The 20,149-nt window shown below is 51.6% G+C and overlaps 1 protein-coding gene across 1 annotated transcript; it reads right to left on the bottom strand.

Annotated features, from left to right (window-relative positions):
* Positions 1 to 2,086: 2,086 nt before the first annotated feature.
* Positions 2,087 to 12,716, bottom strand: CSF3R (colony stimulating factor 3 receptor). Its single transcript, XM_052637753.1, has 15 exons — positions 12,653 to 12,716; positions 10,089 to 10,385; positions 8,668 to 8,791; positions 8,326 to 8,513; positions 7,368 to 7,537; positions 7,097 to 7,250; positions 6,925 to 7,004; positions 6,346 to 6,559; positions 5,091 to 5,279; positions 4,620 to 4,721; positions 3,895 to 4,041; positions 3,642 to 3,782; positions 3,310 to 3,403; positions 2,985 to 3,066; positions 2,087 to 2,566 (listed from the first exon to the last, which is right to left on the bottom strand). Exons 1-15 carry the CDS (start codon positions 12,714 to 12,716, stop codon positions 2,087 to 2,089), a joined length of 2,526 nt encoding a protein of 841 aa, XP_052493713.1.
* Positions 12,717 to 20,149: the final 7,433 nt, after the last annotated feature.

Here is a 20,149-nt window from a genome sequence, read left to right as displayed (position 1 = left end):
TGGGGTCGCACAGAGTCGGACACGACTGAAGCGACTTAGCAGCAGCAGCGCGAGACTGGTTGCCTGGCCCTATTAGTGGCCTGCGGTGCTGTATCAACTCTAATGACACCTTTTCTTGTTCATGCATCCTGCCCTTAATCCCACTCCAGTTTCCTGACGAGTTATCCTAGGGGCTTCCTGTGGGGCTGTCAGTGGTCTTCTTCCCCCGACTTAGTATTTCCATCCCCTCTCTCCCTCTCCCCCCAGAGTGCAGGATGGGGCCCTGTAAGAACTGCCGGGTTTCAGCCTCTCCTCTGGCAGCATTGCAGCGTGGTGACTGAGGTCGGCGATTTTGGACGGCTGGAATCCTAGCGCAGCTGATTGCTGGCCGTGTCACTGTGGGCAAGTCACTCAACCTTTCTGGGCCCCAGTGTACTTACTGCATGATATTGGGGTGGTAATAACAGTATCTTTATTTTAGGTTGTTAGAGGGTTAACTGAGACAGTTGTGTGCAAAGTACCAGGAATATAGTAAGTATTCAAGAAATATTAGTTTTGATATTTGTGAAATGAGGGGTATAAGGGACAAATACCAGCTTCACAGGTGGCCAAGTGATAAAGAATCTGCCTGCCGGAGTTGCAGGAGACAGATCCCCTGGAGGAGGAAATGACAACCCACTCCAGTAGTCTTGCCTGGAGAAGCCCATGGACAGAGGAGCCTGGTGGGCTACAGTCCATGGGGTCACAAAGAGTCGGACGTGACTGAGCCACTGAGCACGCAGGCATGGACAAACGCCAATTAAAAGTAGGAAAAATATACCTTAATTTCCCCCAGTACAAAAAAGAGAAAGACTCTCCTCCTCCTTGCTTTTCTTAAAGCATTTACTTTAGAAGACATGTAACTGAATTCTTTTTCTGCCCTTTTGAGATGCATGTAAATCTTTTTAAAAGCTAAATAGGCCTCTTGCCGGTTTTACCACTCAGGGATGTCTTTCTCAGGGACCTGGGAGTGGTCTGTTTGAAATGTAATCATTAAGAAAGATAGAGCCCTTGTCTCCCAGTTTCTGTGGAAGAGCAGGAGCTGGTCTCCCGTTCCAAGTTGCAAACCTCCCTCCTCTTATAAAGATATGAGAAGTTTATTTTTCCTTTGGATAAAGGCAGTTAGCAAACCCAGGTTGGCTACCCCATTTCCCAGCTGAATGTAGGATGACCCTTGTGTGACAAATAGTGCTGTCAAGTCCTCTTGCTTGAGAACTAGTTATTGATTATCTTGAGAAAATGTATGCAGTGAGTTGTATCCGCTTCACTGTGTAAAAGTGTAAGACTTCTTTTTGTCTTTGCAAACTCTTGAGCTGCTTGCCCATGACATTCTGGTTTAATTCTCACCCAATTAAAAATTTTTTTTCTTCCTTGCCTACCCTTGTGGACAGGTTTTCTAGGCTGGTGGGAGATTTTGTTTTTAATTATATTTCCTTTACAGGGGTTACTTGTTTCCGAGGTCTGTTCGCCACAGCCCCAGTTATCTGTGACTGCCTTGGTAACCCTGGCCACTGTGCCCTGGTGGTCATTTTTCAGGGTCTCCGTCACTAGAATGGGAACTCTTTGAAGATGGACTAAGCCTAGTCATTTTCGAACCCTGCTGCCAGCACAGCGCCTAGGTGCTAGTTGAATGAAGGAATTAAAGAAAAAATAAATAAATAAATGATTCTGAGGAGCACCCCACCCCTACAATTGCTCGGGCTCCGAAAAGAAAAAGAATAGAGATTCAGGCACACTCAAGAGTTGCTCAAAATCAAGCCAAACCAAATCAGACCATAAACCTCTTTAAGAGACTGGAATTATAGGAATCAAGTACCGATTATAGGAAACAAAGGCGAGTGAGCAGGCTGGACCAAGCCTTGTCTGGCCTTTGAAGTGGGAGACCCAGTCCATGGAGATTGGGAAGATAGGGGAGGGATGCTGAGGGTCAAAGACAGGGGGAGGCTGGGAGCCTTTCTGTGTTTCCTGGGGCTGAGTGGTTTTTTAGTGATGGGCTTACTGGCATTCTCTTCTCTAGATAGCCCAGGCTTATCAAGGAGCAGGCCCAGATGGGGAGTCCCAGGAAGCCCTAGAAGCCCCCAAGACCCTCCGCCCCACTGACCCGGAGTCCTTGTAGTAGAGGGAAGTCAAGCAGAGGCTCAAAGATACTGTCATCCTCCGGATGTGGGACTAGGGGCTCTGGGGCCCCCAGGGGGCTGGTCTGGAACCAGACGTTCTCGTAGGACTTGGGACTGGGGGTGAGGCCCTCCAAGAGGGGCTGAGTTGAGTCACAGCGGAGGTAGTGCCCAGGCCCTGGGCCTGTGGGGCTGCCTAGCACCTGCACATAAAGCACCTGGTTGCTGTTGCCAGACTGAGGCGGAGGCTGAGTGGAAGGTACTCTTGGGTCCCCCTGGAGCACATAGGCCTGGACAAGGGTGGAGAGGCTACCGGTCCCTGAGCTGTCACTGGACTCGCAGGGCCGTGGCTTCTTCTCTTCCTCCTCCAGCACCGTGATCTTGGTGATGGGTGGCATGCCGGGGTCCCGAAGGCTGGGCAGCTGAAAGATATCCTGACATAAAGATGTGTGGTGAGGGCCTGGTTCGTTTCAGATGTCTGTTCCAGCCACTGTCCCTTCCTGCACTGGGGTGGTGGTGGGGCATTCCTGCTGTTCCTTGCTGGAACGCAAAGGGTTACTCAGAGGATGCAAAGCACCTCATATGTGCCGGACGCGTGCTATGTGCTGTTCAGACTTAGCCCGGTGAATCTCCCCAGTGCTTCTGTGTGTGATTTGTCCCATTTCACAATGAGGTGACTGAGGCTTCAAATGGGTGGAGGTGGGATTCACACTTAGGTCTGCTTTGCTCTATAAAGAGGTGAAGTGATGGGAAGGCCTGAGTACTCATTCTTGGGGGAGTATCCCTTCACTTTGAGCCTGGGGCAGGAGCCTAACCCTCAGACCCATTTCCCTCTCCCTCCAGTGTTCTCACCTCTGCCGTGATGGTTGGCACCCAGGAACCCAGGCTGCTGCGGGCTGGGTCCGGGACACTCGGCCAGAGGGAATACTTCCTGCTGGAGAAGAGGGCAGGTGAAGGCTGGGTCAGCATGCCCTCCCGTCCTTCCAGCATTTCTCCCACCTACTTCCAGCAGCAGAAGGGATGACCCCTTCGTGCAGAGAGGAGAAGGAGGGGGGCCTGACTCCCAGACCTGAACCCTGTGGCCTGGCAAGTCTGAAAGGAGCCAGCCTTGCTCACTTGGGCCTTCAGTTCCCTTAGGCAGGGTTACCTGGGTGTCAGCTCTCTCAGAAGGACTCACCTGGGTCTGCAGCAGAACTGGGCAGCCCCACAGAGGCAGATGAGCAAGACCAGGAGGCCAAACAGGCCCAGGAGGATGTGCAGCTCAGACTCCTCTGCGGTGAGGGGAAAGCCAGGAGAGGTAAGAGGGCATGAGTGAGACTGAGCCTCTGCCCTCAGACTGGGCTCCAAGGGCAGGGCTGGGCCTCCACCCTCAGACCAAGATACAAGGGTAGTGCTGGCTCTCCCCGCTCAGAGGACCCAGGCAAGGCTTATCTAGTTTCACAGTGGCAGCCTTTGGGGTTAGGCCCCCTCCCAACAGCTTTGCCTGACCAGGCCCCATTCTCCCCTTACCTAGAGTCAAGGTCATCAGGGTGAGGCTTGTACTGTTGGCGGCCCACGCCTGGCTGGCGGCCACGAGTTGAACATGGTACAAGCTGGAAGGCTCCAGGCCACGGAGGACAAAGCTATGGGTGGAGGCATTCAGGACAGTGGCTGGGAGTAGAGGAGACTCATGAGCCTGGGCCTGGCTGCTGAACCTCCCCAAGGCCTGTGAGCACCCCATCCCAGGCCTTCTGGGGTTGCGGGTCGCTGAGGATAGACTCACAAAAGGACTGGTCCTGAGTGTTGGTCCAGAAGATGGTGTAGTGGGTAAGGGGGCTCTTCCCCAGCTCAGGGGCCTCGGGCACCCACTCCAGCTGGGCCCAGGTCTTGCCGATGTGCCTGAGATGCAACTCTGGGCCGTGGGAGGGGGCTGCCGGAAGAGAGATGCAGGGGCTGATGGGGAGTGGGGTGGGGATGAGGGAGCCCAGTTGGACTTCTTGTGGCTCCCCAGACCCAAGAACTGGGACACTTTGTGGGGGTGGGTGATATGAGAAAGTTCAGGGGGACTCATATCCAAGCCTCGTTTTCCCAGGAACTTTCACTGAATCCCACTGGCTGCTAATAAGTGGCTGAGCTGGGATTTGAACCTGCTTTTCTTTGACTCCAAAGCCTTGCTTCCTGATTTCTGCCAGGCCTGGTTTGGTCTGGTTCACTATTTGATTTCTGCCACTCATGTGACATCTGACCAGTTTCTGCCAGCCTTGCTCCCTGAATTCTGCTGAGCTTACTTCCCAGTTTCCATTACCCCACCACCTGAGTTCTTTCCAGCTGCAGGGGTCTAGTGTAAGCCAGGGGTAATCTTAGGATTGAGAGAGACCGTTTTTCTGGGCCAGAGGTGGAGGGGGGAGCGGAGAAAAAGTTCTCTCCTAATTCCAGATTTTGGGGGGCCTAGACAGGCCTTGAGAGACAGGAGGGAATTCTGAAAAAAAGACTTCGTGGCTAACGAACCCATCTCTTGGGAGTAGGCATAGATGTGCTGGGAGGGTCCCTTGGTGTCCTGGTACAGAGGGGTCACAGTGATCTCGTAGAGCTGAAAGGGCCTGATGTTCTCTGCAGAGAGAAAATGGGGTGGGTGCTCTGGTTAGGGGCCAGCCTCTGATGATGGCTGGGGGCTAACCTTAGACTTCAGGGATAACCTGAGCCTCGTTCTTCAGGGCTGGCCTCTGCAGTCTCTTCTTCAGATCATTTGGTGGGGGTAAGGGGCAACAAGTGGGAGAGAGAGAGCTAGAAAGCTGGCAGAGTCAGGGCTAGAAAGAGAGGCTCAGTTAGACTGCAGGAAAGACTTCCAGATTCGGAGGACGTGAGATGAGAATGGTGCAAGAACAAGGTAATATACATCTTTAGGGTGGTTCAGGCAGATAAAATGCTCCCCCTGCTCCCTGGCTCTGCCCATCTGCCCAGCCCCCAGGCCTGTCTCACCCTGCAGCAAGGTTCCTGCAATGCTTCCATTATGCTCCATTCTCCAGGTCATAGGACTGCCGTTGGGGCTGGGGGGACTGAGGCCCCACTCAATCACATAGCCCTGAGGTTGAGGACTGGGGGGCTCCCAGCCCACCCAGAGGCTATGAGGGTCTCGAGCGGTGGTGTGGAGTCTGCCCAGGGGTGGGCCTGGAGATAGAGTAGGAGGTGATGTGAAGATGAAAAGAAAGGCCTAGAGCTAGAAGCCTGGGTTCAAGTCTGGCCTTTGCAACTTACAAGCTGGGTGACCTTGGGTAAGACAACATCTGAGCCTCAGATTCCTCATCTGTAAGGTGGAAATGATGATAATAAAGTTGTTACCGTGGAGGGTCATGGTGCAGAGTAAGTGAGATGGTACATGAAACAGGCCTGCTGTGGTAATTAATGATGAAAGCTCACCCTGTGTGGTTCTCTGTGTGTATTAATTCATTGAGTCTGCTAACAGTTCCACACTGAGGGCACTACTACTGCCCCCATCTTAGCAATAAGAAAATGGAGACAGAGGTTAAGTGACTGGTCTCGGGTCACATGGCTGGGCAGTGGGAATACTAGCTATTGTTATTGTTAGTCTCACTTCATGAAGACCCATGTTCAGGGGCCTCTGGGGGTGATAGTGACTGATCCCCTGAGAATGAACTCAGGGACTATTTTTTTTTTTAAATATTATTTGGCTGTGCTAGGTCATAGTTAAAGCATAGGGGCTCTTTGATCTTTGTTGCAGCTTGCAGGATCTTTAGTTCTGGCATGTGGGATCTAGTTCCCTGACCAGGGATCAAACCTGGGCCCCCTGCATTGGGAGTGTGGAGTCTTAGCCACTGGACTGCCAGGGAAGCCCTAGGCACTATGTTTTAGCTGGAAAACTTTAGAACTTTCTCTCCCATTTCCTTGGCAGAATAGACTGTGTGTGTAGGCACTGCCACCAGCTTAACTTGGTTCTGGTTAATGATAATAACAGTCACTAACACATACAGAACAGTTACTTTGTGTAAAGTAACTGTTTACATGTCTAAACTCATGTAGTCTTCACAGCAATGCTTTGAGTTAGACACTGTACCACTCCCATTTGCTAGATGAGTAAACTGAGGCCAGGGAGGGTAAGCAACTTGCCCAGATCTCATTGCTAACAAGTAAGAGGATTAGATTTGAACCCAGGCAGTCTAGCCTCTGAATTTACATACTTAACCCCCATACTCTACTAGCCGTGGGCCCTTTCTACCTCTGCTTTCCAAGAAGACCACGCAGGTGGGATGCGAGGTCCCAGCTGTGTTATAGGCCTTAAGGATCACCTCCCGGGCTTCTGAAGGCAGTTGGAAGGTACAGTTCAGCTCCGTGGTGTCACAGAGGATTGGCTCTGCCCCAGCCTGGTCTGAGGGTCTCCAGGAAACCACGTAACCTTGGATCTGCCCGCTGTCTTCTTCCAGGGCTATTGGCTGTTAGTGGGCATAGGGGGAAAAAGACGAGGGAATGCGCAGCTCATCTTGAGTTGGGGAGAGCTTCTAGATGGAGCGTCCGTGTCCCGGGAACTGAGCCACCCAGACTGGGAGTCAGTCCTCCTCCCTCCCTCCCTTCTCCCCCTGTGCCAGGTCCTAGAAGGGAGGAAAGGATAAAGTAACTCAGTGTGAGCAGCAGGCACCTATGCATTGTGGTCTCTGCAGAAGGGCACTGCCCAGCAAAGTGTGTGCAGATCACGCACAGATCCTCCAAGCCTGCCAGGCCTGCTGGAGTCCTGAGCCCCAGCTTGCAGGGGTCTGTTTGAATCTGAAGAGGTGGAGGGATGGCCTTCAGAGGGGGTTACCTTCCAGAACAGCTGCACGGCCACCGTCTGGGGGTCCAGCTGCCTCTGCCGCCACCACGTGTCTAGTCTGATGATGGGGGCTGTGGAGGGAGTGGGAGGGGAGGGTCAGGGAGGACCCCGGAGGCCAGCCTGGGTCCTGATGGCTGCTCCCAGCCCCTCACCACCTGCTCACCCCGCTGTGCGGTGGTCAGCTCCAGGCTGGGGCTCCATTCGCTCCAGTGGCCGGGCAGGCGCCAGCGGGTGCAGCGCATTTGCAGGGTGTAGGCTGTGGATGGGAGGAGCCCGCAGAGTTCATACTGGGGGGTCCTGGCAGGCAGGCCGCTCACCTGGTGGAAGACAGGCATGACTGTCGGCCTGAACCTCTGTGCCCTTCGGGGCCAGCTCAGCTTACCCTCCCCTCAGCCACCCCCACCCCAGGCCCCTCAGGTTGCCCTCTGCCTCACCAGGTCCCACCCGGCTTCTCCAAGCCGAGGCTGGTGGCGCAGCTCACACTTCTGTTCTATGTACAGGCTTGGCTTCCAGGTCTCCCAGCGCAGCCTCAGGCAGCCTGGCTGGGGCGGGGCCACCGCAGGGCTGGGCTCCAGGGCCCACAGTGTGGGGGGCTCCAGTTTTACTGCAAGGAGAGGAGTTATCGGACACTTTGTCTGCTTCATCCTCCAGGGCCCTGTCCTGGCTTCCCCTTGTCTCCCTGTCTGTGGTTCCATTTCTTCTCTGGGTCTCCATTCGTGGGATCTCTATATCTTTCCATCTCTCTCTGTGTCCCTTCATCTCTGTGTCATCCTGTTTCTGCAGGTCTGTCTCTGTCCATGAGCCTGCTTCTCTCTCTCTTTCCTACTCTTGCCCCAGGGCCTTTGCACTGGTTGTTCCCTCGGTCTGGAGCACTTACCTTCCGAATATACAGTGTCTTGCTCCCTCATTTTCTGCAAGGATCTTCTCAAATGTCATCTTCTCAGTGAGGCCTTCCCTGACTGCCATCTCCCCAGCTGTCCCTACCCCATCCCCGGCTTAATTTCCTCATCACACATACCATTACCTGACATTTTATTATTCTTTGCCCACCAGAATGTAAGTGGGCAAAATTTCGGGGGCACGATTTTTGCTGTGTTATTTACTGCTGTATTCCCAGCCCCTAGAATGGTGCCTAGCGCAGAGTGGGCGCTTCAGGAAATTTGCTGAAAGAATGAATGAGTGTGTCTCCTTGCTTGTGTTTCTCCCACATTCCTGTCTGTGTCTCCATATCTCTGTCTTCAATTGAATCCCACTTTGTTTTTCTCCCTTCTCTTCCTCCAGGTCTTTCAGCATCTTATTGTCTGTTGCTGGGTCTGTGTTTCCCTCCCTGTGCCTCTCTGAGTCTGCTCATGGTGGGGACCTCTTTCCTCCCCCACACCCAGCGTCACCCACCAACGTCCATGGGAGCAAGGCAGAGCTTCGGGGAAACGCTGGTCCCCAGCGCGTTCCTGGCCTGCACCCAGATGCTCATGTTCTGGTACAGCTGCAGGTGTTTGCGGGGGATGGCGCAGTGGCTCTGCCCATCCTCAGGCACGCAGTCAGGGATGGAATCCTTCTGCGTCTGGCATTTGTCCTGGCTCCTGCCAATGGGCCAGGCTTGGATGTAAAGTGGGGGCAGAAAGCCAAGCTCCCTTCTCCTCCCCATCTCTGCCTTGGCTCTCCACCGCAACAGTCCTACCTGTGGTCTGTCCCAGAACCCAAAGTAATGGGGCTGGCATAAGGACCCTTACTCACTTGAAGCTCTTCAGGGTGAAGCTTGTGGACAGGTGGGTGTTGGGGCCTGGCTCCCACTGGCAGATGAGGCTGTTGGTTGTGAGGTTCATGAGGCAGGATAGGTTGTGGGGTGCAGTGGGAGGGTCTGTGGGTAGGGTGGAAAGAGTGAGGGCTTCAGGTAAGACCACTCAGAAAGCTCCCACTGGGATCAGTTGGGCATTTCCTTGCCCTGGGTCTCCATGGCAAGTGGGTTGCCAACCCATCTGCCATGCCTTTGTCTCCATGCAGGGTGACCCCAGAAGGGCAGCCCTGGGGTAAGCTAAGTTATCCACACGTACACGGACAAGTAAACAGAGCCTCCAACACTCTCAACTCCGCCCTTTTTGACAGTAACAGTGTAGTGTCTGGGTTTTCATCCTGGTTCTGCCACTCATCAGTGGTGTGATCTTGAAGTCACCTAATGGCTCTGTGCCTCAGTTTCCTCATCTGTAAAATGGGGGTAATGGTAATATACCTACCACTTAGGGTTATTGTGAGGGCTGAGTGGCTTACTAGGCATACAGTGCTCAGAGCAGTGCCTGGCATATATGCTGCTGCTGCTAAGTTGCTTCAGTCGTGTCTGACTCTGTGCAACCCCATAGATGGCAGCCCAACAGGCTGCCCCATCCCTGGGATTCTCCAGGCAAGAACACTGGAGTGGGATGCCATTTCCTTCTCCAACTGGCATATGTGAGTGCTCTGTAAATCTTAACTTTCACTATTATTGATTCTTAAACAAGAACCTTGGTCTCTTTTTCATTATGCATTGGCTCGGCACAAATCCATCCTTCTCAGTTTGAGCAGAAGGCTGAGACTGGGGTAGGGGTAGAATCTAGGAGCATGCCCACCTTATTGAGAATGTCCTTCCTGGAGACACCTTCCTGTGGCTGGGGAGTTGGGCTTACTTGGCAGCCATATGGAGTAGTGGTTACTGGTTTTTGAGCCACACTGCTTGATAAAAATCTAGATTCCATCCTTATTAATTTGGGATCTCTAGCATGCAAGTTTGCTAATGGTAAGGAACCCATCTGCAAATGCAGGAGACATAAGAGACGTGGGTTCGATCTCTGGGTCAGGAAGATCCCCTGGAGAAGGAAATGGCAACCCATTCCAGTATTCCTGCCTGGAAAATCCCACGGACAGAGCAGACTACAGTTCATAGGGTCACAAAGAGTTGGACACAACTGAGCAACTAATGCACACACAGCATGCCACTTACCCTCCCTGAGCCTCAGTTTCCTCATCTGTGAAATGGGGCTATGTAATACTACCCACTGGTAGGAAAGATGTGATATCATGCTTATAAAGTACTCATTGAGCAAGAGCTCAAGAAAGAATAGCTCTTATTAGTATTGGCAGGAGGGCATTGGGGGCAGAGCGGGGGGATGGCCGCAGGGACTCACAGCCCGCCTGCAGCTCAGCCTGGTCCAGGATCTGCAGGCTGTTGCCCCAGTGCAGGCCGCAGGAGAGCAGGACCCGAGAGTGGCTGACGTGGGGCAAGGTGATGGTGGACTGCAGGGTCCCATTCGGCAGGTGCTGCTGCCTCTCCCTGGGATGAAGCTCCGGTTCCAGTTTCCATACAATCCGCCATTCGGTGCCCAGGTGGCTGCAGTTCCGGGTGATGACGCAGGAGGCCGTGACTTGATCTCCCAGGTGGACGGTGGGGGCTGAGAGGAGGATATGCCCACACTGCTCCAGGCCTGGGGTGGAAGAGAATGGGCCGTAAGTGACTCCTCTGTCTGGCAGAGCTGGCCTCCTAGACTCGGTACTCCTAGACTTAATATCTTTACCTTCCTGCTTTACCCTCCAAGATTCGGGGGGGTGGGGCAGGTACTGGAATGGCAAGGATGTGTGCAGAGATTGGGAGAGGCTCTCGAGTTGAGATGGAGATAGTGGTGTGGGGGCAAATGTTTATCAACCTGCTATACTGAGAGAAACGGGTCCTGGCTTGTAGCCTGGGCTGCTTTCCCTGGTGTAAATATTCCCACCGGGGCTGATTTCAAGCTACCAGGCTGACATTACTGAATGTGAACTTGGGAAGAGAGGTACACAATCAGTGCTTGCAAGCCAACACCAGCACGCCACCAGATGGAGACCAGTCCCCTCGCCAACAATGGCGAAACAATGGTTAGAATGATAAGAAGCCCGCGGCCACAGCAATCTTTCGAGAATTCATATCTGATTGTTACCCCATCATGACCACAGCACTTCAATGGCACATTATTCTTCTGAAAGGCAGTACGCTGTGATGGATAAGAGCATGGATGTTGGAACTAGACTGCCTAGGTTTAGAACCTGGTTCTACTGCTTAGTAATTTTGTGACCTTGATGTTACCCAGATTTTCTGTGCCCTGGTTTTCTCATCTGTGGCGTGAAGATAAAAAAGTCCTTAACTTAGTGATGTTGGGAGGATTAGATGTGAGAATATGCGTAAGGCACTCAGAACAGTCCCTGGCATGTAAGTATTTGCTGCTATGATTAGGTTAAAGCCTCAGATCCTTCTCACAGCCCAAGACTGAGATCCTTCTCACAACCCCTGTGGCCTGGCCCCTGCCTAAACCTCCTGGTTCCAGCCCAGACCACTGCCTCTCAGCTCCAGTCCCTCTAGCCTACATGCTATTCTCTGAAAATGCCACGTTCCCTCCATCTCCCGATCTTCGTACCTGCTGATCCTTTCAGAGGTGCTCCTTTTCCTTTCTGCCACCCCTCCTTCACCTGGTTGACATTCAGGCATCTTGTGAGGAACCAGACCGGGTTCTGACCAATCAGACCATGCCAGGGCCCCTGAACTTTCCCAAAGCTCATATCTTTCGTAATTATTAGAGTCACGTGATGATTTGCTACTCTGTACCCGCAGCTAGACCATAGGTTCTGCAAGGCCAGAATCCCTGGCTGTTTTGCTCACTGCTGCATTCCCAGAGCCTAGCGCCATGCAGGCCCTTGGTGAATATGTGTGGAGTAAGAACGAGCACTGGACCCTGCCCACAGTGCCTTCTCTCCTCTCCCAGCTGTTCTGCAGCCCATTTTGCTGATGGGGATGCTGAAGCCCCAAGAGGAGGAGCAATTTGTTCAGGGTCACAGAGCAAGTTTATAGGGCTCCTATCACATCACAGACTCAGAATTTCAGACCAGGACTCTTGCAACTGTTTACTTCAAAACGCCACGTAATACCAAGTCCTCTACCACAGGGCTAGGATGATCTGTTTTTGTATGGCTTGCCAGCTGAGAACATTTTTTATATTTCTAGAGGGTGAAAAACCAAACCAAACAACAAATAAGCAAGAACATGCCACAGAGACTGTATGTGGCCTGCAAAGCTGAAAATGACGTCAAAGTTTGCTGACCCCTGTTGGGCCTTGGCTTGCATACCCCTAGAGATGGGAGGCTCTGCACCTCTCAAGATAGTCTCCATAGTCTGGAGAGCTGTGCCTGGGATTCATATATATATTTTAAAATTCTTATTATTTTTTTGGCAGCACCATGTGGCATGTTGGATCTTAGTTCCATGACCAGGAATTGAACCTGTGCCCCCTGCAGTGCAAGTACGGAGTCCTAACCACTGGGGACTCCGACAGGGAAGCCAGGGAAGTCCTGGAGATTTCTTGCTTCAGGATTAAAGCTGCCTTCTCACGGCTTCCACCCTGATCCCTCTACTGCCCACGAAGGCTGCACAGGACTCAGACACAACCCGGTAGAGATTTGCAGACAAGACCCGGGTCTTTTGCACCTTCCCCACGCTGGCTAGCCCAGGTCCTCTCACCTTTCCTCAGAGGTGGTGGTTTGCCGGCAGAGGTCTGTGCGTGGGAGCCCAGCTACCCTGCATCTGTGGCCCAGTTGATTCTCTGGAGATTCTCTGGGAACCCCAGGAGCACTGTGACAATGCAGGGAAATGACCCCTCCTCCACCCCCAGCATCTCTCCCTGTGATCCCCCCACCCCATGGCACCCTCATCCCTGACCACACTCACTTCTGGGGAGCAGCAGGATGATCAGAGCAGCTCCCACCAGGCTCCAGGCTCCCAGCCCCACCATCGTGCTGGCTTGGTCCTCACCTGGAGACAGAGGGGGTGGTGAAGGTCATGGGCTTTGGAGTCAGAGCTGAGCTTAGTCTTTGCTCTGCTATGGTGTGGCTTCAGCCAGGTTACTTGACCTCTCTGAACCTGGTTGCTCTGCAAAATGAAGGTAACAAAAACCTATACTGCATAGGGTCTGGGGAGGAAGACCCAAAATGATGCACGTCAAGGGCATCGCACTGTACCTGGCACATAGGAAATGACTCTTAAATGACTGTTATTATTATATGTGCCTTTAAGGAGAGAGCAGGGAAGGGAGCCACAGGGAACAGCATTCTTCCCGTTCCCTTCTGTTTTAGCCAGTCTCCCAGCCTGCTGAAAGCAAAGCCTGAGATGAAGGCTTGCCTGCAGGTAGCTTATTTGGGGGAAGACTCCAGGAACAGAGGGGAGAGGGGAGAATGAAACAGGTAAGAAGGAAAGCCAACACAAGGGTACGTCATCAAACTGAGTACAGCTGGGGCTCAATCCTGCTGGAATCTTGCAAGGAGCCACACTGAACATGCCTCAAAACTTGGCTGGCAGACAGGATGGGAACATTGTCCACCGGTTCCTGCCCCTTGTTGGTCAAGGGCTGTTCCTTGGGGTATTAACTCCCTGGCACGTATCACATTGCACATGTCTGAGTACTGGGCAGGTCCTCCAAGGTGAGCCATGCTCAAAGAGTCAGAAACGCTCACTGCCTGGCAGAAAGGGACAACCCCACGGAACAGCTGAGGACAGGGTGCACCTTGAAAAGCTGGCTTCCACAGCAATGGCTAAAGGGAAGGGTGGGTTGGGAGGATACCCCAATTCTGGGCACAGACCTCTGGAGGCCTTCTGGGACCAGATATCCTGTGGTCATGGTGACAGTGCCCAGATGGAGGGAGCATTAGTACATTAATCTCAGGAAGTAAGCAAAGGTTTCTATTGCTGGAGTGGCTTCCAGCCTTTCCACTCTGCTCCCACTGGGGTCTTGGGGCCAGACACCTGGTCCTCTGGCACTAACTGACGTCTGGGTGGCAGATCAGTGGGAATCGTTGACCAGCTTTTGCATGTACCTACATGAACACATACATGTAGGTGGCGTCCCAACCGATCCCCTGTGCTCAGAAAAGATTAAGCTTCTTTCGCTCCAAGGCAGAGGAGTGAATAACTGCAGATACCCAAAGCTGTTTCTGCCTGCAGTGGACTTACTTAAATCCCTGGTCCCTCATTATATGTTGCAGTATCAGGCTACCAGGTGAATGCTAGCCCCTAAGTCATCTTTTTGCAAATCAGGAAAAAAGCATCCCTTTCTCTGGACAAATGCAGCCCCACACAAGGACCTGGCAACTAGAGAACAGGCTGGATTTCAGCCTCTACTTTCTGGGCAGCTTTGTGCAGTGAGAAACCCGCACAATTGTTCAGAGGACCCCAGTCTACCAATTAGTGGTTGGCAACCTTGTTCCTACGGCATCCGGTTTGACTATCCACCAATGCACACTTGTTGGGGAAGAGTTCGTCTCCTTGGCTCAGATTTCAGGACACTAGTGCCCGTTCCTATGTATTTTTGATCATTTCCTAGCCCTCCTGCCTGGTGAGGCACCACTTATCCCTCTCCACGGGCTCCCAGTAGGCAACCCAAACCCAAATCCCAAGGGCCCAGGCATCTTCTCCCTGGGTTGCCAGGGGTTGGCACAGGGTATCAGTCCCTGGTCACCCATGGCAGCCTTGGATATTCCCCACCCCAGCCGAGTGGGATCTGGGACCAGGTGGAGCATGGCATCACTTTCTGGGGGCCCAGCTTTGAGTCATCTGAACCCCAGGTCCACCACTTACCAGCTTGGCGACCTTGGACAGATTATTCCACCTTTCTGAGCCTCGGTTACCCCATCTGTGAAGGAAGGATAACAATAGCTCCTGCCTCTCCGGGTCGGGGTGAGGATGAAATGAGATGGTCCGTGATAAGGGCACTTAGCACGGAGCTTGCGTAGAGGAAGCACTCCATAACCATGTTACTTTCATGCACCATGAAGCAGGACACCCCCTCATGGAATCAGCATGGTTTAGTACCTCTCTCCCCTGCTTACCAGCTGTGTGGTCTCTGCCTCCTAGGACTGCCACCTCGCTTTTGTCTCTGTCACATTTCATGTTTCAAAGCCCCATTTCTGGGTTCCCTGCTCCTTGGCCCCCCAGGCTCCCCCTTTGCTTCCAGCCATCCCTGCTGCCTCTCTGGACTCTGGAGTCCCAGCATGCCATGTTGTCCCCTGGGGTCACTGCATCACCAACCCCTGCTCCCCACCACCCTTCTGCTTTCCTCTCCTTTCCATCCCATCACACTCAGCCTTCTCGCCTCCCCCTTCTCCAGTTCATGCCCCTGTCTCCCCTGTTGTTTCTACTCCCCTTCACGTGAAGATCCTTTCCTTGGGAAGAGGGTTGGGGAGAGGAGGGGGCTGGGACAAAACAGGGAGAGGATTTCCTAGATGTGGTTCAGACAGAGAAAGACAGGTGGAAAAAGTAGGAAAGTGGGATGCACAGACCAAAACGCTGGAGAGAGATCACAGAGAGAAAGACTGAGGGGGAGAGAGAAAGGAGCCTGAGGCAAGGGATGGTGATACTCAGAGACGGAGGCACTCGGAGGCTGAGAAGAAAGAGATACTCAGGAGAGTTTAAGACTCAAGAGACAAAGGGACCCTTGAGAGACAAAAAGAGAGGCATAGAGAGACTCTGAGACAGACAGAGGAGCTCAGAGCCAAGCAAGCCAGAGAAGGGCTGAGGAGGAAAGAGTGAAATTTACATGGAGACTGGAAGCAGTTAAGACACAGGTTGTCAGAGAGACTTGGAGGCAAATAATGAGTATAACTTTCCCTGAATCCAGCCCTTTCTTGAGCCCAGCTCAGCGTCCCAAAGAGATATTTGTCTGTCTGTGACTTCCCAAATGCAGCATCCACCCCCCGAAAAAGTAGGGGCACTTTGGGAAAAAAGACTCAGTGTCAAGGGCTCCTGGTTCCCAGGGGTAAATTCTTAAAGCTGGAGTGCTGGTTCAAGGTCACCAAGGGCCACATGCCCCTGGCAGAGAGAGGGGAGTGGACCTGAGATTCCAGGGTCCCATCATTCCCAGGCCCAGCCCTCCCAGGGGCTCCCCTACTCACGCTGGAGCCTGCGGCCGGCCGGGCACACGCCCGGCCTCCCCGTCTCTGCTCTCCTCTTCAAGGCAAGTTCCTGAAAACAGCCGCAGGCGGGCTTCTGTCCCCAACCCTGTCGTTAATGGCTCCGTCTCTGACAGGCGCAGGGGCTGCCGATTGCAACACCTGCCCAACTCCTTCCCTCCCTTGCATTGTTGACGCGGGCACGGGCAGCCCCTTCCTCCCAGGAAGGAGCCTGGGAGGGAAGCTGGTGAGGCCTGGGCAGCCTTCCTGCCTTGGGGGTCTTGAAGGGGCTGAGGGATGTGGCAATGTCGTCCCCCACCTCTGCCTCCGGATTTCCTGACTCAAAGCTTTGAGGCTGGCAGGGCCCAGGCTCCAACCCGCCTGGGTGCCATTCCCATGCCCCCATGCCCTGGGGGAGCATCACTTGGAGACAGACCCTGGCTCGAAGGCTCACTTGGCCCTAAGCCTCTTTTTGGCACTGGCTTTGGGGCCCTGATCCTCCCAATATTCAAGGGGCGGCCTCCAAGGTTATGGGAAATTCTGGACCACAGTACCTTCCTCCCCGCTCCCTCTGCACGTCATGTTCCCCCTGCTGCCCGAAGGCCTTGCAGAAGCAGAAATATGGACTCTGGGCACAAGGCAGGGGACACTCATGAGGCTCCAGTCTTCATAGGCTCACGAGACATTAATAATGTTCACTCTCAGTGATTCTGCCAAACTAAATGTTTTTTCATTGAGTGAAACAGACTACATTTTATGTCTTTCATGGTCTGTATCCACAAAACCCTGCAGCTGTTTACGAATAATTTTCTGTGCATTTTTCTGAAGAGGGTTCAGATTGTTCACAGTTTCTTGGATTTATGACTCAATAAAGATTAGGCAAAAGTAGGAAGTCAAGAAACACCTGGAGTAACAGGCAAATTTGGCCTTGGAATGCGGAATGAAGCAGGGCAAAGACTAATAGAGTTTTGCCAAGAAAATGCACTGGTCATAGCAAACACCCTCTTCCAACAACACAAGAGAAGACTCTACACATGGACATCACCAGATGGTCAACACCGAAATCAGATTGATTATATTCTTTGCAGCCAAAGATGGAGAAGCTCTACACAGTCAACAAAAACAAGACCAGGAGCTGACTGTGGCTCAGATCATGAACTCCTTATTGCCAAATTCAGACTTAAATTGAAGAAAGTAGGGAAAACTGCTAGACCATTCAGGTATGGCCTAAATCAAATCCCTTATGATTATACGGTGGAAGTGAGAAATAGATTTAAGGGCCTAGATCTGATAGATAGAGTGCCTGATGAACTATGGAATGAGGTTCGTGACATTGTACAGGAGACAGGGATCAAGACCATCCCCATGGAAAAGAAATGCAAAAAAGCAAAATGGCTGTCTGGGGAGGCCTTACAAATAGCTGTGAAAAGAAGAGAGGTGAAAAGCAAAGGAGAAAAGGAAAGATATAAGCATCTGAATGCAGAGTTCCATAGAATAGCAAGAAGAGATAAGAAAGCCTTCTTCAGTGATCAATGCAAAGAAATAGAGGAAAAGAACAGAAGGGGAAAGACTAGAGATCTCTCCAAGAAAATTAGAGATACCAAGGGAACATTTCATGCAAAGATGGGCTCGATAAAGGACAGAAATGGTATGGACCTAACAGAAGCAGAAGATATTAAGAAGAGGTGGCAAGAATACACGGAAGAACTGTACAAAAAAGATCTTCATGACCCAGATAATCATGATGATGTGATCTCTAATCTAGAGCCAGACATCCTGGAATGTGAAGTCAAGTGGACTTTGGAAAGCATCGCTACGAACAAAGTTAGTGGAGGTGATGGAATTCCAGTTGAGCGGTTTCAAATCCTGAAAGAGGATGCTGTGAAAGTGCTGCGCTCAATATGCTCAAAACTCAGCAGTGGCCACAGGACTGGAAAAGGTCAGTTTTCATTCCAATCCCAAAGAAAAGCAATGTCAAAGAATGCTCAAACTACCACACAGTTGCATTCATCTCACATGCTAGTAAAGTAATGCTCAAAATTCTCCAAGCCAGGCTTCAGCAATACGTGAACCGTGAACTTCCTGATGTTCAAGCTGGTTTTAGAAAAGGCAGAGGAACCAGAGATCAAATTGCCAACATCTGCTGAATCATGGAAAAAGCAAGAGCGTTCCAGAAGAACATCTATTTCTGCTTTATTGACTATGCCAAAGCCTTTGACTGTGTGGATCACAATAAACTGTGGAAAATTCTGAGAGAGCTGGGAATACCAGACCACCTAACCTGCCTCTTGAAAAATCTGTATGCAGGTCAGGAAGCAGCAGTTAGAACTGGACATGGAACAACAGACTGGTTCCAAATAGGAAAAGGAGTACGTCAAGGCTGTATATTGTCATCCTGCTTATTTAACTTATATGCAGAGTACATCATGAGAAATGCTGGACTGGAAGAAGCACAAGCTGGAATCAAGATTGCCGGGAGAAATATCAGTAACCTCTGATATGCAGATGACACCACGCTTATGGCAGACAGTGAAGAGGAACTAAAAAGCCTCTTGATGAAAGTGAAAGAGGAGAGTGAAAAAGTTGGCCTAAAGCTCAACATTCAGAAAATGAAGATCATGGCATCCAGTCCCATCACTTCATGGGAGATAGATGGGGAAACAGTGGAAACAGTGTCAGACTTTATTTTTTGGGGCTCCAAAATCACTGCAGATGGTGACTGCAGCCATGAAATTAAAAGACGCTTACTCCTTGGAAGAAAAGTGATGACCAACCTAGATAGTATATTCAAAAGCAGAGACATTACTTTGCCGACTAAGGTCCGTGTAGTCAAGGCTATGGTTTTTCCAGTGGTCATGTATGGATGTGAGAGTTGGACTGTGAAGAAGGCTGAGTGCCGAAGAATTGATGCTTTTGAACTGTGGTGTTGGAGAAGACTCTTGAGAGTCCCTTGGACTGCAAGGAGATCCAACCAGTCCATTCTGAAGGAGATCAGCCCTGGGATTTCTTTGGAAGGAATGATGCTAAAGCTGAAACTCCAGTACTTTGGCCACCTCATGTGAAGAGTTGACTCACTGGAAAAGACTCTGATGCTGGGAGGGATTGGGGGCAGGAGGAGAAGGGGACGACAGAGGATGAGATGGCTGGATGGCATCACTGACTCGATGGACGTGAGTCTGAGTGAACTCCGGGAGTTGGTGATGGACAGGGAGGCCTGGCGTGCTGCGATTCATGGGGTCGCAAAGAGTCAAACATGACTGAGCGACTGAACTGAACTGAACTAACACACTAGTGAAGTGTCCACACCGTATGACACATTTCAGGAAAAGTGAGCTTCTGAGTCTGTTGCGAGGGGGCAGACTTGGGTTTTGGTTCTGGTTCCAGTTTGAAATATCCAACTGTCGGCAGCTACCTCTCTGAGGTGCCCCATAGGATCCACATGCTCAGCAAATCCCATCGACTTTTCTTTCAAAATATTAGAACCAAAATCCTGAGTAGATAGGTATTCACTGTAAAGTTCAACTTGGCCATATGTTTGGATATTTCCCTGATGAAAAGTTGGAAAATATAAATATCACTTAAACCAATAGCAGCCAGCTCTAAGCCATCCTTTCTCTTACCTGGATCACTGCAGTGGCCCCCCTTCCCCTCCCCCTTCCCTTCATCCTTGTACTGACCCCTGCCCCCAACCATCTATTGTTCCTTCAGTGGCCAGTGTGATGCTGATCAAACAGAAGTCAGATCATGTCATCCTCTGCCCCAGCTCCCAATGGCTCTCATCTCACTCAAGGTCAAAGCCTTTTCAACAACCTACAAAGCCCTTTTCAACTAGGGGTTCCCTCTGGCCCTTCTCCTGTGACAATTCTTCCCCTTGCTGCTATGCTCCAGCCATTCTGTTGTACTTTTCAGGCTCCCTCCTGCCTCCGGGACTTTGCACTTGCTGTTTCCTCTGCCTGGACTAATTTCCCCCAAATGACTATATGGGTCACTCCCTCCCCTGCATTTGAGCAGAAAGTGATTGCTCAAATGTCACTTTCTTATTGAGGCCCTTGCTGACCACCCTTTAAAAACTGCAACCACCCCTCACTCCCTAGCTCCCTTTCTCCTTTAATATTACCTCTTCATCATCGCACACTGGCTGTCCCTGCCACCTAGAATGGAAGTTCCATGAGAGCAAGGGTTTTAGTCTGTTTGCTTAAAAACTTATCTCCAGGATCTTCAACCCATCTGTCACGTGATGAGCCCTCGATACAGGTTTGTTGAATGAATGATTGAATGGATGCAC

The sequence above is a fragment of the Budorcas taxicolor genome, chromosome 3 (assembly GCF_023091745.1).
Source record: "Budorcas taxicolor isolate Tak-1 chromosome 3, Takin1.1, whole genome shotgun sequence".
Lineage (NCBI taxonomy): Eukaryota > Metazoa > Chordata > Mammalia > Artiodactyla > Bovidae > Budorcas > Budorcas taxicolor.
This window is presented reverse-complemented; position numbering and strand designations above follow the sequence as displayed.